Source organism: Phasianus colchicus, chromosome 5 (assembly GCF_987193195.1).
Source record: "Phasianus colchicus chromosome 5, bPhaCol1.hap1.1, whole genome shotgun sequence".
NCBI classification, from domain to species: domain Eukaryota; kingdom Metazoa; phylum Chordata; class Aves; order Galliformes; family Phasianidae; genus Phasianus; species Phasianus colchicus.
In genome coordinates, this window is record NC_143440.1 from 40,003,716 (window position 1) to 40,019,174 (window position 15,459).

At 46.6% G+C, this 15,459-nt stretch overlaps 1 protein-coding gene across 3 annotated transcripts; it reads left to right on the forward strand.

Annotated features, from left to right (window-relative positions):
- The first annotated feature begins 573 nt into the window (after positions 1 to 573).
- VASH1 (vasohibin 1) lies at positions 574 to 15,374 on the forward strand. 3 transcript variants are annotated; one of them, XR_004166909.2, is made up of 8 exons: positions 574 to 837; positions 5,652 to 5,740; positions 6,721 to 6,777; positions 7,832 to 7,906; positions 8,895 to 9,276; positions 9,630 to 9,742; positions 10,277 to 10,460; positions 13,693 to 15,374. XR_004166909.2 is itself a non-coding variant. In XM_031593173.2 (7 exons), exons 1-7 carry the CDS (start codon positions 574 to 576, stop codon positions 10,347 to 10,349), a joined length of 1,053 nt encoding a protein of 350 aa, XP_031449033.1. In that variant the 3' UTR covers positions 10,350 to 15,374. The 3 variants fall into 3 exon arrangements, 1 of the variants encoding a protein (XP_031449033.1); XR_004166910.2 differs by having other exon boundaries at positions 13,696 to 15,374; XM_031593173.2 differs by having other exon boundaries at positions 10,277 to 15,374.
- Positions 15,375 to 15,459: the final 85 nt, after the last annotated feature.

Sequence of the window (15,459 nt, forward strand, 5' to 3'; positions counted from 1 at the left end):
CGCAGCCGCCTGTGCCCTTATCGCCCGCGGACAGCAGCGACGCGCCCGCCGCGCGCCGACCGCCGCGGCGGACGGCGTCCACGCCAGCCCCGCCGATCCGGTGGGCCGCGAGATCCCCGCGACCCCCGCGCCGGCTTCAGACGCCGGGCCCGGGGCGGAGCTGGGCGGAGCGGGGCCGGGCTCGGCTCGGCCCAGCCCGTCGCGGCGGCTTTGTTACCCGCATGCGGCAGCGGCCGGGAGGCGGCCGTCTCCGCCCGCCCCGCGGAGCGCTCGGGAGGCGGCGCGGCGGGGGCGCCCCGGCGGCGGGCCCGCCCCGCTCCGCGCCCCCCCTTCTCCGCCGCGGGCCGTCGGGCCGCCGGCGCCTCCCCGGCCCGATGCGAGCGGGCGGGAGGCATCCGGCGCCGCCCCGCCGGGCTCTCTCTCGCCTTCCCCCCCGCGGCCCCCTGTTCTGATCCTCCGGGCGGCGAGGCCGCGCCGCGGGAGGTGACGCCCCGCGCTCCCGCCCGGGCCATGCGGAACGCGGCTCCCGGCGGCCCGGCGAGGGGCGGCGGGCGCTGAGCGCGGGCGGCGGCGATGCCGCTGCCGGGAGGCGGCGGGGCCGCGGCCGCCGCCAGGCTGCCCGCGTCCGGCGAAGCGGCGGCGGCGACGCGGGAGGAGGAGCAGGAGGAGGAGGGCGAGGAGGACCTGCGCGACGGCGGCGTGCCGTTCTTCGTCAACCGCGGCGGGCTGCCGGTGGACGAGCCCACCTGGGAGCGGATGTGGCGGCATGTGGCCAGGATCCACCCCGACGGGGAGCGGGTGGCGGAGCGCATCCGCGGCGCCGCCGATCTGCCCAAGGTGAGGGGCCGCGGTGTAGCCGGCCTTAGGGGCGCGCAAAGGGAAGAGGCGAAATGCGAGAGCGGCGGCGCTGGCCCGGCCCTGCGGCTCGGAGCGGTCCTCTTGGCGGGGCCCGAGGGGCTGTGTCCGATCACGGCGCCGGGCTCTGAGGAATCGCCCTCCTTACGAGGGGCCGTGCTGGAAAGTAAACGGCCTCCGTGTGCGCGTTGTGTGGGAGGGAGATGGTCCGGCTTAATAAAGTGAGAAAAGAGATGGACGATAGAAAGATGAGGAGTTGGGCTGGGGAGTCCCCGCCCGTGAGGAGGGGGACCGAGGGAGGTGAGGCTTCGCATCAGAAGTCAGATTCAGGCACAGTTTGTATAAGGAACTCTTGCACAGAACCGTATCTGATGGAAAAGGGACCCTTGATGCCCAAGAATCTAAAGAGGAGCTTGCAGACGTGCACAGAGCTTTTTGCTGGTGTAGGGTCAGATGTCATTTCCAAGCATATTCCTGGCCTAGCTGCAGAGAACTCAATAAAAAGAGGAAGCGATGGGCATTTTGTGTAGCTTTGGGCCCTACCGAATCATTTACACATGAATCCGGGTGGTTGTTGCTATCTGCTTGCACCTTAACTGGAGAAAAATTGCCTCTTTCCATTGGCATCTTGTGAACAAAGGCACTGCGAATACTTGGTGTGTCACTCCATTGGCCAGTCAGGGGAGTGTTCCCATCATGCTAACAGGAAACTGAAATACAGAAAGATTAGGCATTTTCTGCCTGTGCTTTCTTAGCAAATACTTCATTCCTTGAGAAGGAAACTTGAAATAGGCAAAACTGCACTGTTACACGGTGTGCATACAGGCAACCTGTACCGCTGTCCACCGGGAGCCCTGGAGATGTGTGTGGCCGAAGTTCCTTTTCGCAGTGAGGAGTTACACGGCAGCAACCAGACCAAATTCTAAATCCTGACTGTAGGCCCTATTCTAACACTGCTAGACTTTTCCTTTCCCTTTCACATTTCCCTGGACTTTGTTCTGAGCCCAAGTGAAAGCTGAAAATGTGTTTCTGATCAGTCAGAACATGCAGTGCTTAATTTCCTGATCAGAAGGGATGATTTGGTGAGGGAAATGGAAGAAAGAAGCTCACAAAGAGGAGTGTGGTGCAGGAAGGGGGGGGAATACTGTGCTCAGTCTCTGCTTTGGGTCATGATGTGAAGTACTTCTGCTTTTGTTCTCACTTAGCAGTCTTTTACAGTTTTAGTGCCAGAGGGTCACAGTCAGGGGACACAAGCAGGATGTGCTCCTCTAGAATAACTGATGAAAGTGGTCTATCCGTTATTTGTTGTTGTTTGGTGTCTGCTGGCACCCCTGGGAACTGGAGCTATAAACTCTGTTCAGCGCTGTACAATTTGAAATGCTATGCCCAAGCTACAGACAAGATGCAGGGATGCAGGAAGCAGCTAGGATGAATGGGCTCTGCTTCCCAGCTCTTCCTCCCCTCTGGGAGTGTTTTTATCTTTGAGGTTTGCTTGAGATGCATCTCTGTTTCATTAAGTTTCTTTGCATGACTGATGCAACAGATGAGAATTAGGGCAGTGAGCAGAGCAAGCTCCTCTGAAGGGCCAGATACTCTCCATAGGCTGGAAGGCAATTACACCTTTTTAAGTGTTGGGAGTCAGACAATGGTTTGCTCGCTCTCAAATTCTTGCCTTGAAGTGTGGCCCATGTTGGGGGAAGTAATTCGTGACAGAGTTGTCTGTAAGCTAAACATAATGCCATAAAATGATGACTGCATAAGGCTGTGTCCAGACATTGTGGACATGCTCACAGATCAGCTGCTGAGGCTGTGTCTTTTGCTATGGTGTTGTGTTCAGAGATCTCCCCAGGGGCCAAAGATTTCCTTCTGGTAGGTTTGGAGTATCTATCAAGCAAGCCAGGCCAGGCTGGCAGGATGCAGTTGGTTGGTTGTGCATGCAAGGGTTGAGTATGGCACCATTTTGTAGGTTGTTCCCTTTCTAGCTGTAGGTATGATGCTGCTTTGCTTGGAGCTTCACAATGGAAAAACAAAACGATGAGCCCTCGCATACTTTAAGCTGTATTCTACATGCAGTAGTTATGAGGGCAAAGACGGGAAGTATTGCATCTGATGAGTTTGTATGGATAGAGAGGAAGAAAATCCAATTTCTTTAGTCAGGCTAATGACTGGGATTGATATTGCTCCCATGCGGCTTACAAAAGGGAAATTAGGAAGGAGCTCAGATAAATAAAAGCACTGTAAGAGAAGCTGTTGCTAAACTAGGCTGGCCAAAAACATACCCCTGTGACATAGATAATGCTGGAGCTTTTTGCCTCTCATCCTTTTTGTCTCTTGCACATTATAGTCCACTTAGTATATAAAAATCTGTTCTTTTCTGGATCCTCTTTCTGAAGTCAGGCCCAGTCCTATGCATATAGCCAGCCTGTCAGCATGCAGGAATCCAAGGGTGGGGTGATGCAGCTCCTCAACACAAGTGATGAGGGACCAAGGATGTGTTCAGTCTGCTAAGCCTGGCAGAGGTGTGTGCTCTTGGAAATCTGGGCTCTCTTCCTAGCTCTCTCTCCAGCTTTCAGTGCAACTAAAGGGAGAGCAAAATAGATCTGATTTTCTCTTGTTTTTCTTGCAAATTAATTCCTCTTTGCATCCTGGAAGACTCTTAAGACTGCCTACTATTTATAAGCCTTCTGAGATACACAATGGATAGTGCCAGGTAAGAACAAATTGTTGGGGTCAAAGTGGGATTGAGGAGTGGGGACCTTTCTCCTCTCCTCCCCTCCTGCCCCAGTAAAATGCTGTAGATGTATAAGAAACTGTAGCCCAGCCTGGGCTGGAGGCCCAGATCTGAGAGAAAGTGAGCACACTGTCCTTTCATCAGTTTAATTACTTGAGGTGCATGCAGCGCTCTGTGTTAACTAGTCCCCTGCTGAACTGGTTGCCATTACAGTGTGTCAGTCCTTTCAGGAAAGCAGCATCCTTAATCTGTGCTATCAACATGGACTTAATCGGTGTTAGGAATGGTAATCCATTCCAAAAGCCTGAAAGTCCCAAAGCTGAAGAAATGAAACGAAGTGAAATAGTCATACTGTCCTGCTTGTTACCTCTCTGGCTATTTCTGCCTGGAAATGATATCATATGACTCAGTTGTCAGCTCCCAGCATCCAAACTGACTCAGCTCTCATGGTTCCAGAGATGGCTCCATCCCTGTGCTACTCTCTGGAGCCTTCCCTGCTCCTGCTGTGGCTGAACAAACACAGTTTCACATCTGCTCCTGCTGTGTGTTTCCTGCAAGTGCCTTTGCTTGCTCCAAACAAGGTACAGAAACACGGCATTGGAAATGGTGAAGTGGAACATCCAAGAGATGCTAGGAAAATGTGTACCAGTGTCCAAATGGTACTATTTTCTTACTTCAAGAAGAAAAGAAAGATCAAGATGGATGGAGACTGAGTTTACCTCAATGTTTGCTTGCTGATGGTAGTTGTAGATATATTGAAAAACCAAATAGTTTCAAGAGGCTAGGACAGTCCCTGGCCACTCTACCATATTGGCACAAGCTGGCTGTGGCCATGTGGCAAACCAGGTCAGGGAACTGATCTGACTGAGAACTAGCCATGCTCACTGGCTCAGCTTTCAGCTGGTGCAGGTGCCTGGCCTGTTTCACTGGTCACTTCTGGCAGCCCAAGGCAGAAGAAGGAGGCATGGAAATGAGTGATTACAGATACACATGCAGAGGGAGATGAATGGCTCAGCAGTGCTGCTGGCTACAAATCTGCTGCCAACAGAGGCAGTTGGTGTGCAGCAGAGTGGAAGGCCCCAAGGGAAGATCTGTTTCTGACTCATGCCTTCTTAGGTGGGGGATAGCCCATGTCTGGGGGAATTCTGAGCAGGAACTGAAATGTTGAAATTCAAACTGCTGTGAAAAGCTACAGTCTGGTATCAGATGGGGTGTGAAAGGCATGAGCTATCCTTCAGAGGGAAGATACTGAATTGTTTCTGTGAGCCTGTCAGTCACACCAAATTTGTGTCTTCTCCATTATATTTGTTGAATGAATATGTCGTCAGGGCTGTCTGCCATCCTGGCTTGCCTGTCCACTGTAGCTGAGCAGACAGGACCTCTTCCCTTCCTTAGACACATTTTCTCAGCTGCTGACAAAGCTGCAGTTATCCCCTGTGGAGCAAGGGGAGGGGAAAATTGGACTGGACCCATAAAGCTGAGGCCTTAGAATGGGACAGCAGTCTGAATGGTGAACTTTCGGAAGTCATTCCCTATGTAATTCAAAACAACAAATACAGAAGGTGGGGAGTCATGCTGTCCAGCCTGTGTCCTAGTCAGTGCCAACTGCTCTGAGATTCCAGGAGGCAGTAAGGATCTTGTAAGCCTTTGCTCCAGTGGCTTTGGGGGAAATTATTTTCAATTTTTACCTCTCTCTCTTTCTTTCTTGTTTTGTGCCTCCCAGTTTGCTTACTCAAATGGACCCAGGCTCCCCTGTCTGATAGTGCTTGTCTCACATCTTGCCTTGTTAGATAATTTCATCTAATTCTTTGCCTGTTGCATTCCCTAACAGTAGGACCCTTTGGGGCATTTTCTCTTGCAGCTCTGTGGCGTTGCTTCTTTGAAACTGTTACCAGTGAATCAGTTACTAGTATGAGAACAGAGAAATGTACCTGGCATGGTCACTTCAGGCAGCAAAAAGGGGCTGGTTTTAGAGGAACGTGCTTCATGTAGCTGTGTATCACTGAGTTCAAAAGAAGCTGGAGAGGTTTCGAAGTGGTGATTTATGTTCTGTTCCCTGTTTCAGATTCCCATACCGAGTGTGCCTGCGTTCCAGCCATCCACCCCCATCCCTGAGCGCCTGGAAGCTGTACAGCGCTACATCAGGGAGCTTCAGTATCCTTTACTGTTACCTTGGTCACTGATATGATTACCCAGGAAGAAGAAGGAAGCAGATTTTCTTTCCCTACGAAAGAGAAGAGCTTATTCTGATGTAGCTGGAGAAGAACTGAAGTTTGTTTCCTGAAAACAGGAAACTGGGCTTTGGATGATGGTTTGTTTTGCTGCTTTGTTTCTTTTCTGTCCAAGCTACCATCTGATCTTGTTTGCTCCATGGCATGTTTTCAGAGGCCCTTCCCCACCACCCGCTCTAACCAGCCCACTGGCTTTATAGTCACATTTCTTTTAAAATGTATATATCTAAGACCTTGAGAGCAGGGTCTCAGATGAACTACAATGTGTTGCATTCCTGTAGCTGTCTTAAAGGATAGTCAGCCACACTGCTCTTGTGCATCTGTGGTATCCTGTCCCTTTCTGTTCAGAGCTGCTCCATCTTTGCTATGCTGGATAAGAGGTACGTGCCTTGCAAGCACAGTGTAATCTCAGTGGTGAGACACAGATCCAGTCCTGACCTCTGCCTTTGCAAAAGGTACAATGGCAGTCCTTTTGGCACCTCTCACCCATCAAGGAGTCTGTGTCTCAGACTGGGTCTCTGTCAGACTAAGAGTAAAGTACCAATAACATTTTAAGGCTCTGTGCAGGCTGGAGCAGACATATCTATCAAACTTTCTCTGCCTTTATAAATGAAAAAATGAGTAGAGCTTGGTCTGTCAGCACAGACCTTTGGGAAATGAAGTGGAAACCTGTATGTGGTGAGGAGGAAAAGAAGAATTGACAAGAAAGAAGGAGAGTGGGACTAAAGAGGAATTATAAGTGGGAAAAATGTGGAATAGGGAGATGGGAATTTTCTTGCTTTGTTGCTGTATTTGTGAGATCCTGAATTTGCTCTGAGAAATAGTATCATGAAAGTTTTTTGGGCAGGTTTTCTTCAAAACTCTACTTTCCAAACTGCCAAGCCCTTAACTTCTTACTTCTAGGTACAATCACACTGGGACACAATTCTTTGAGATTAAGAAGAGCAGACCTCTGACTGGGTAAGTGCCGGCAGCCTCTGCCACGCTTAATCCTTGCTTTAAAATGTTGGGGCCTTGCCATACCCACTGTTTGTTCACTGAGCCCCTGGCCAAGGTCTAGAAGGCAGTCACCATTTTCAATACTGAAGCTACATCCTTCTTTAGTTGACTTTATTGTGTATTGCCTGGGATATGGCTGAGTAGAGCTGTGTGTAGCCTTTCTCAAGGACAAGGGTAAGTTTTGTTGTCGTGAATCAGTAGATCAAGTAAAATGACAGAATTATATTTCAGATATGTGCAGATTCTTCCTGTTTCTAATTGCAATATAACTACATGAATTTGTGATGGTTTCTGAAGCTAGGTCCTGCCCTAAATAATCCTTCAAACATCTTTATAGGGCTAACTTTATAGTACCTGTGAGTGCCTCTGCAGTATGTATGCTTGCTAAACTTTAGGTGTGTCATACTCTGAAGGAGGAGGAGAATTCTCCCAACTGCAAACCTTGGAGAACTGATAAGCTTCTGTAGATAAGCACCTGATGTTCACTGGCTCTCTTGCTCAGCATACTCTCTCAAGACTGGCTTCTTATTATTTACCTAGTCCACAGGCTTATGGGAACTTGGGTGTCTTGTATTGTAGTCAGTGCAATGTCTCCATGGTGTTTACTGAATGTAGAATAAGATTGTTTCATGCCATAGAAGAGGCCTTTGCTGTCCTTGAGCCTTATGAGGCAAACACTGCTGGCCCCTGGTGCATTGAGATTTCTGCTTCTGGTCATGTCAGTGTCCATCCAGAACTCACTGAGCCAAGTGCTGTGGTCTCCCTGGGAACAAGACATTGGCTTGCAGCATTATTACAACTCACTGTAGGAGCTTCTTGTAAGCAGTGACAATATGTGGAAGAGTGCAGGTTTGGATTTATATCTTCCCAAAACACTCTTCTTTTCCCTATTCTTGATGCACCTTTGTCTCTCCTGGAAACCCATGTTGTATATATACTGCAAAAGGGCTGGACTAGCCATACTTGCATAGTGCAAGCCCTCTAACTCTCATCTTTCCCTTGTCCTGCTCCACAGGCTGATGGATCTGGCCAAAGAAATGACCAAAGAGGCCCTGCCAATCAAATGCCTGGAAGCTGTGATCCTGGGAATGTATCCTTTCCTCCCAGAAATGTGCATGCCTGACCATCCTTGAGTTTTCCCCTCTGATGTTTTGAGATTGCTGATAAATGTTGTCACCAAGCTCCACACCCCTGTTTTTCTTCTCCAGTTTTCCCTAAAATCCCTACCAATAAAATCCAAATCCAAGCAATCTTCTGAAATAGCAGAACTAGTTCTTCAGAGATGGGGTGCTGCTATGGACTATTTTGGAAGCAAGTAAAAGAGAAAGGATCTAAGGAACATATAAAGGTGGCAAAAATATTAGCTAGGGTTAGGTGAGGAGGTCCTTTGTGGATAACATTGTTCCCTTACTGCAATGTTGCCTGCATGTGTTCTTCACTAAGATAAATTAGGGATCCTCCCCAACCTAATTATGGTGTATGTCACTTCAGAATGATAGCTAGCACTGCTTGTCAAGTTAGGCAATGCCTTTAATTCTAGGCTTGTGCCTTCTTCAAGAGCTTGCTTTTCCCAGCTATCTCCCAGGCATAGTCTACGCATAGTCTACATCTATAGACTGGACTACAGATTATTGATGCAAATTGACAAAACTACTTGCAGGGGCAGAGATGGCAAGTGGTTCAGAAGGGTGGTCTGAGTACTGAAGGATCCTCAGTTTCTATGTGAAATAATAATGAAACAGATTAAAACAAGTTAATGAATAATGCTACAGCATTGCAGCTTGAAACTATGCAATACAGTACACTAAATGTGTTGGTGTTGCAACTTCTCATCACAAAATTGTCTGCAAATGAGCTCCTTTTTGTTGACTGCCTTGGTGAAAAGGCCAAGCCTGGTTTCCTTATCAGTAGGGCAACTTGCAGTGAGCTGGCCTGTTGATCTGAAGAACAAATCCCACCAATGTGATACCTGAATGACTAAGGGTGCTAAGCAGGGTGGGAGGGCTTGAAGCAAGAAGTAACTAGCTTGCCAAGCAACTGGCATCACTGGTTGTTTCCTGAATAGTGGCTGCTGTTAGTTACCTCACCAACAACATGACTACGCTGGACCGTTTCCCCATCAGCTTCAAAACCCACTTCTCAGGGAACTACTTCCGACACATCGTGCTGGGGGTGAACTTTGGAGGCCGCTATGGGGCACTGGGCATCAGCCGACGTGAAGAGCTCATGTACAAAGCACCCGTCTTCCGCACACTGAGTGAACTCATTTTTGACTTCGAGGAGGCGTATCGCCGCTGCTGGCACACGCTCAAAAAGGTGAAGCTAGGGCACTGTGTATCCCATGACCCACACAGTGTGGAGCAGATTGAGTGGAAGCATTCCATCTTGGATCTAGACAAGCTAAGCCGGGAAGACTTCCGCAAAGAACTTGAGAGACACGCCCGTGACATGAGGCTCAAGGTGAGCAGACAGCATGGAGTAGCAGTAGTTTGCAGCATCCACCGTCTTGCCCGGCCTATGGCATGTTGGAGGAATTAGAATGGTGATGGAGTGGAGTGTGAATTGGCTCCTCTGCTTTGTGACTAGGCTGGTTCCGTAAAGGACATGCAGGCAGTACTGCAGTTGTGATTACCTTGGACTGTATACATTCCTTGGAGCCATAGCAGTGATTGTAGTTTGTTTTCTGGCTTTTGTATTTTTGGTTCACTTATCTTGCTTTTTTATTCCCATTTAATTAATAGTTCTTCAGCTTCGTGTTTTCTGGTTACTACTCGTATTCTGCTCATATTACTTTTTGTTTGTTTGTTTGGCAGATTGGCAAAGGAACAGGGCCACCATCTCCCACCAAGGACAGAAAGAAAGATGTTTCCTCCCCACAAAGAGGTCAGGCCAGTCCTCATCGCCGCAACAGCCGTGGGGACCGACGGTGAGTGGGGCTGCTGGCCAGAAGGTCTATCTAGCGCATCTCTGGTTCGTTTGTTTGACAGACTCTTCCTTGCTTTATTTTTTTTTTTTTTAATTATTTTTTTTTTTATCCTTCTGATTTGTTACTGGGGCTTTTGTTTTTGTTTGGTTGCTTTTGTTTTGTTTTTGATGTTTAGGTGGGGAGGAGGGAGGCTGCTTAAATAGTCAGTGATCCCGGTGCCTGGTATTTGCCTAGGAGTCTCAGTTTTGGTATCTCACAAACCTACGCCCAAAGAGATTCTGCTCGCTGGTCAGTGGGACTGTTTTCATTACCGTGATCTGGGATACCACTGTAGACTTTTTATTCTTCCTAACTTGTGTTCTCTTCCCGTGGAGACTGTTAAGAGAGTTGGTGAAGGTTACCAAAAAATCCTGCCTTCAGCCACATAGGTTAACTGTGAAGCTTTCCTATATGCTTCTTCTGTGCTAGCATCTGTACATGCTTTCCTGACCAGAAAAACAATTCCTGAATAGTTCTTACTCTTTCTGCACACAGGCCATCTGGTGAGAAGAAGCCTGCTGACCCCAAAGCCATGCCAGATCTCAATGGGTACCAAATCCGGGTGTGAAAAAGCTCTACAGGCTTCTTGCTGGCCACAGCTGGGACCTGGATCCACTTGCTGCAATTCTGACAAAGGGGACAGGAGAGCAGGAATGGAACAGAGTGCTGGTCTTACCAGGTACTTTCTAGTGGGCCAGTCCCAGAACTGGATCCCATGGGTCCCAAAGGGTTCACCTGCCTGTTTCTGGAAGAGGTGTCCATCTTAACTCACTGAAATAAGTATTTTTTTAAAAAGAAATAAAAAGATCAGTACATCTGTGGGAGTGTGCTGCAGGGACAATAGGAAGTGAGTGGGATCAGTGGACTTATCAATTTTTTGAGTTGACAGCATGTAAGATTAAGCATCGCTTCAACAGTTCTTCCTCCCTACCTGCACAGAAGTCTTGAGCCTATGCAGAGCAGAGGAAGGAGTGATGCTGGAATGGGATGACCCCACATCTTGTGCAAAAACTCCTGGTTTTGTCATTCTGAAAGCAATGCTCTTGTAAGAGGGCATAATTTTCTCAGCCCAATTTATTATTGATCATGTAAGGGCCTCATCTTCATCTGGGGAAATTGTATCTTATATGTTTAATCCTATTTCAGTACATTTCATTGGCTCTGAGGGAGTAGGCAGATAACAATCTTAAGTCATTGTGATTCTGAGGAGTTGCTGCAAAGTGGGTCGAGATATGCCCAAGCCATTGCCATGTGAAAGCAGGCACAGAAACATCCATCATCCCAGCAGGGGAGGTTGGGACTGGCTGGCAGCCTGAACTTTAAGTCATCTCTTCATCAGTCTTCTATTTACTTGTAGCGACTGCTAAATTGAAAGCTTATGGAAGGTATTTCTGTCACTGAAATGTAAGTTTTAAGAGAAAATACCTAAAGAAGAATTTATTGATCTGAACAGGGTTTACAAGCATTTCTCCTTTCCACATAGATCATGCTTCTCCCTCAATGATACTAGTGCAAGTTACAGGCACCTGTTGGGAGGAAGCCTTGCTCAATGAAGTTGTAGCTGCTTTCCTACCAGTTCAGCATCAAGCTTCCTGAAAGTTATTTCCCATCCCAGTCCTGGAGCTGTGCTTGTGTTCTGGCTCATTGGAGAGCTGCAGTATTTAACAGCACCACTTAAGCAAACCTTTCCCCAAGGGTCAGGTTGGACCTCTGCCTGGTTATAGCTTTGACTGGAGTGTTTTACTGCTGATTACGCTGTGTAATGCTCGTCAGAAATCTGGAGTGTTGTCATGTCTCTCTTTGAAGTCTAAGACAGGGAAACTGGAGTTGGCATAAATCAGAACAGTGTGGCATTGCAGTGATCTGGTACACTGATCTGGGGATGCAAAATTTGTGCCTGAGAGTTGCAGTGTCCTGGAAAGAAACTGAGACCCATCTTACAACAACACTGACAAGGAGCTAAGCTTTCTGAAGTACTAAGTATATAATTTTCTTAGAACTGGGCTTATGCTTTCCTGTGGACTCATTAGAAACATGATGGAGCTCAGCTCCATCAGGGTTTTTTTTGTTGCAGGATAGTTGTGCCGCACTCATAAGCAGTGCTATTCTGGTGGCAGAGAATGGGTTCTTATCCCCAAACAAATCAGATCTTCTGCCAAGTTAAAGCAGTGTTAATCCTCAAAGCACCACCCACAAGCGATTTAACTCAGGCCTTACAGGTTCCTAATTGTACATCTTTAACTGTGATGTAACTCGCCAGGCGCTATATCCATACCATGCAGTTTGTCTTTCTGAGCTCTCTTAGTTGTCTGTACTTTTCTGCTCTGCTGCATCACCAGGAGGACAGTACACAGGGTGGTGGCATAACCTGCTGCCGATTCAAGATAAGGTTATTGCAGAAGAGGATATTTGTTTCCATACTGCAGTGCAACACCTGTCCCCTCCCTTGCATTCCAGCTGTATGCAACAACTTAAAAATAGATGGCAGTAGCAAGCCAAGCAGCCAGTTGAATCCATCCTCTGTTCATTTCTGTGGCTGTAAATTAACATATTTAGCATCTGAGTACTAACAATCGTATTAGCTGTAAAGGTACCATGGCTAACTGTAAATAATATGGATCATTTGGAAGCCAAAAACTGCCTTTGCCTACTGTTTGCTATGCAACAGACTGAAAGTTCAGGTGCCACTGTGAATTATATAATAAACACGAGCAGCAGTCAGCAAAGGAGACTGAATGTCAGGTTTTATTAAAGCAGAAGAAATCCAGGAAAAAAAACGTAAGTCACATGAAACTAGGATGCATCCACACCATGACTCTGATTGGCAAGTTAGTTTACTCAGAGTAACTGGAAAGATTGAGAATAATTAGGAGCTTCATAAAGAGCACATTTAATAGCTGGACAGACCTGAGTTTTTTTAGCTGGAGAGAAGGGGAAGTGCATTGGGTGGGAGAAAACTTCAGAAAAGATGTGGTAAGTGGAAGGGTCAGCTGCATGCTAATGATGTTTTCTTAAGAGGTGAGCAAAAGGGATGCTAAGCAGTGTTAGATCACCAGGGCAGAATGGCTAAAAACAAAATGCTTTGTTTCACCCATTAATTAAGCACTTTCCTGCAGGATGTAACTGAGGCCAATAGTTTAGAAAACCAAGGAAGTGGATGTTTAAAGAATGAATGACAGGTGGAGTTCAAGGTCTCTTAATCCTCATCCTTGAGAGCACTCACCAGCTGTAGCCAGAGACAATATCCTCTTTTAAGATTTAGTTGCACAATTATGTACATTAGGAGTCATTTAATTCTTCTTATGTATCTAGTATCCACAACTCCTTAAGGTGGACACAGGAACAGACACTAGGTGTTACTATTTCAAGCCACCTTCTGTTTCTCTGTGTGGAAGAAGCCCTGTCTTTTGCTCCGTATCTCCATTTCAACAGAGAGTACAATGAAAGGGAAAATGACCAATTTTCCCCTTCTTGCTCTCGTTCCCTATAGTCCCTATTACAAGATGAATCACATCAATACAAAGTTTAGCTTCCTTGCTAACAAACAAGACAGCTGTCCCCTGTGACACAGAGGATTAGTGCAACCCAGATTTATGCCCTGAGAAACTTGAGGGCACAGTTTAAAATGAACCCTGCTTCTGCACTTCAGCTTCCTCATCCAGCTACTCTGGCTTCTGCTCTATCTGCCTTTATCTATTAAAAAAAAAAAAAAGGCTAGAGGTGAGTCTTTGTCACACTTCTGCAGCCTTTACAACTGCAGGAAAGGAATGAAAACAAGGATGTAGGGTGTAACTTGTACTCCTTAGTGCCTGCTGAATAAAAAACATGGCTCTTGATGAGTCCTATTATTTAATGTTACATATTAACATGATTGTTTGTTTAGCTCTGGGGTATAAATTTTCACTATTCAGTAGGTCCCCTCTGATGTCTGTTCTGCATATGAGCCCTCATGAATCCTGTGGAACTGCCTCCAGTACAGAGATTGGATAGATACTGCCTACGTTGTATGTGAAGTCCAGGTCAGCTTTGAAAGAAGTGACTGGAACAAATGCTGACCTACTACTAGCAAAACTATCTTAAATATAATGCAAACCTTGAAATAAGGAGATATTTTTATGTAGAGAAGTCCCTTTGACAGCTGGCCAATTGCAATTTTTTTTCATGGATAAAAGCATCAGTGAGCAAAACCAAGAACTTTCTGCCATGGTGTCACTCTGATAGCATCATATACTGAGAAGTGGGATCAAGTCTTCATCAGCCCGTGACACACTGGCCTTTGGTTTTTTTTTTTTGTTGTTGTTGTTTGTTTGTTTTTTTTAACTTTTAAAATGTGAAAAGCTAAACAAGTCTTCAGAAACTTAAGATATATTAGCAAGTGTTTTAGCTGGAAGTGGAGTGCTTTTATTCAGTTGACTATGAGTATTTTACCTGTGTGCCACTGTGTGGGTCAGTACAAAGTATGCTTGGATGCCTACCAGAATAAATGACTCCAGAACTGTGGTTGGAACATAGTCTGTGACCATACAATAGTGTGTTGCTGTTATCAGATGTTTAACGTGGGGGGTTTTTTTATTATTTTTTAAGCATTTCAGGTGGAAGCCTTAATCAGGTGCCTATCCCTTAAGGTGGGCTCACATGATGTTGTACAGACTGAAACATAACTGTCCTTAAAACTGCAGTTTAAGAAACCATAACTAACAGAAGAATCCTACTGTTGCCAAAAGGCAGGTCTGAATCAGATGCGCTTTACCCTGCTCAAGTGGTTCTGAAAAATTGCTTTAGGAGGCTGGTTGCTTTAACCACTTGCTTCTTCTAAGTTAAGTATTTCAAGTGGGGTCCTGATAATCAGGCACTAAATATAAGCAGGATGGGCCTGTGCCCCATGTGTACTGTGCAAGTCTGGCTGAAATAATACCATGTATTCTAGTTGTCTTGCACTGTTGTCCTATTAACAGTAAGACCTGTATTATGGAGTTAATAACTGAACCTATGGAAGCAAGTTGTATCCTAGCTTGGTTTTTGCTTTGCCAGAGCAAGGTGGAGATGGTTCCTCTACAGCTAAGCTGAACTCCTAAGGGAATTTAATATTTTTTGTCTGTTTTCCAAGCAGGTGTTTACTTGTATCACAAGCACTCTCCTTCAGTGGTGCCCTGGCCCTGTCTGCTCAAAAGCAATTCAATTAGGCCAAGAAGGCGACTGAATCCCCCAAGATCTCTGCAGAGCAGAGTCTCCCTCCAGGTCAGGGTTGAGATGGTGCTAGTGGGGCCACAGTGGTCCCCTTCCATGCACATCATTGTTCCACTCTAGCATAGGATAGGGTGTTCCAAAACCATTTACATCTCTATCACTGGTACAGCTCAGAACTAATTAAAAAATGGAAGGTTTCTTTCTTTAAGAATCATATCATGTGTGTCTTTTTGTAATTAATTGGTGTAGTTCTGTGTCTTTATGTAGCCAGCACAGAACTCTTATTTAGAGTTAGTTCTTACTGCACTTCCCATAGCCCTCATGTTGATAATTCTTCCTGCTTCCTTTGACACTTAGACAATAAAACTGCCTCTGTACTGCTCTCAGTTGTGCAGAGATAACACGATGTTTGTGCTGTCTTTTTTTCTGATTTAAACTTCCCCTTTGTCAGTTTGTTGAGAAGTCAAAACCACAACATTGAGTGATGGTAT

Bases quoted from the DNA above. Each gene is read 5' to 3' on its own strand.
- VASH1 (XM_031593173.2), top strand. From the start codon at position 574: ATGCCGCTGCCGGGAGGCGGCGGGGCCGCGGCCGCCGCCAGGCTGCCC. The intron at 9,277-9,629 runs GTGAGCAGACAG...TTTGTTTGGCAG, and splicing joins CCCGTGACATGAGGCTCAAG to ATTGGCAAAGGAACAGGGCC. The intron at 9,743-10,276 runs GTGAGTGGGGCT...TTCTGCACACAG, and splicing joins AACAGCCGTGGGGACCGACG to GCCATCTGGTGAGAAGAAGC.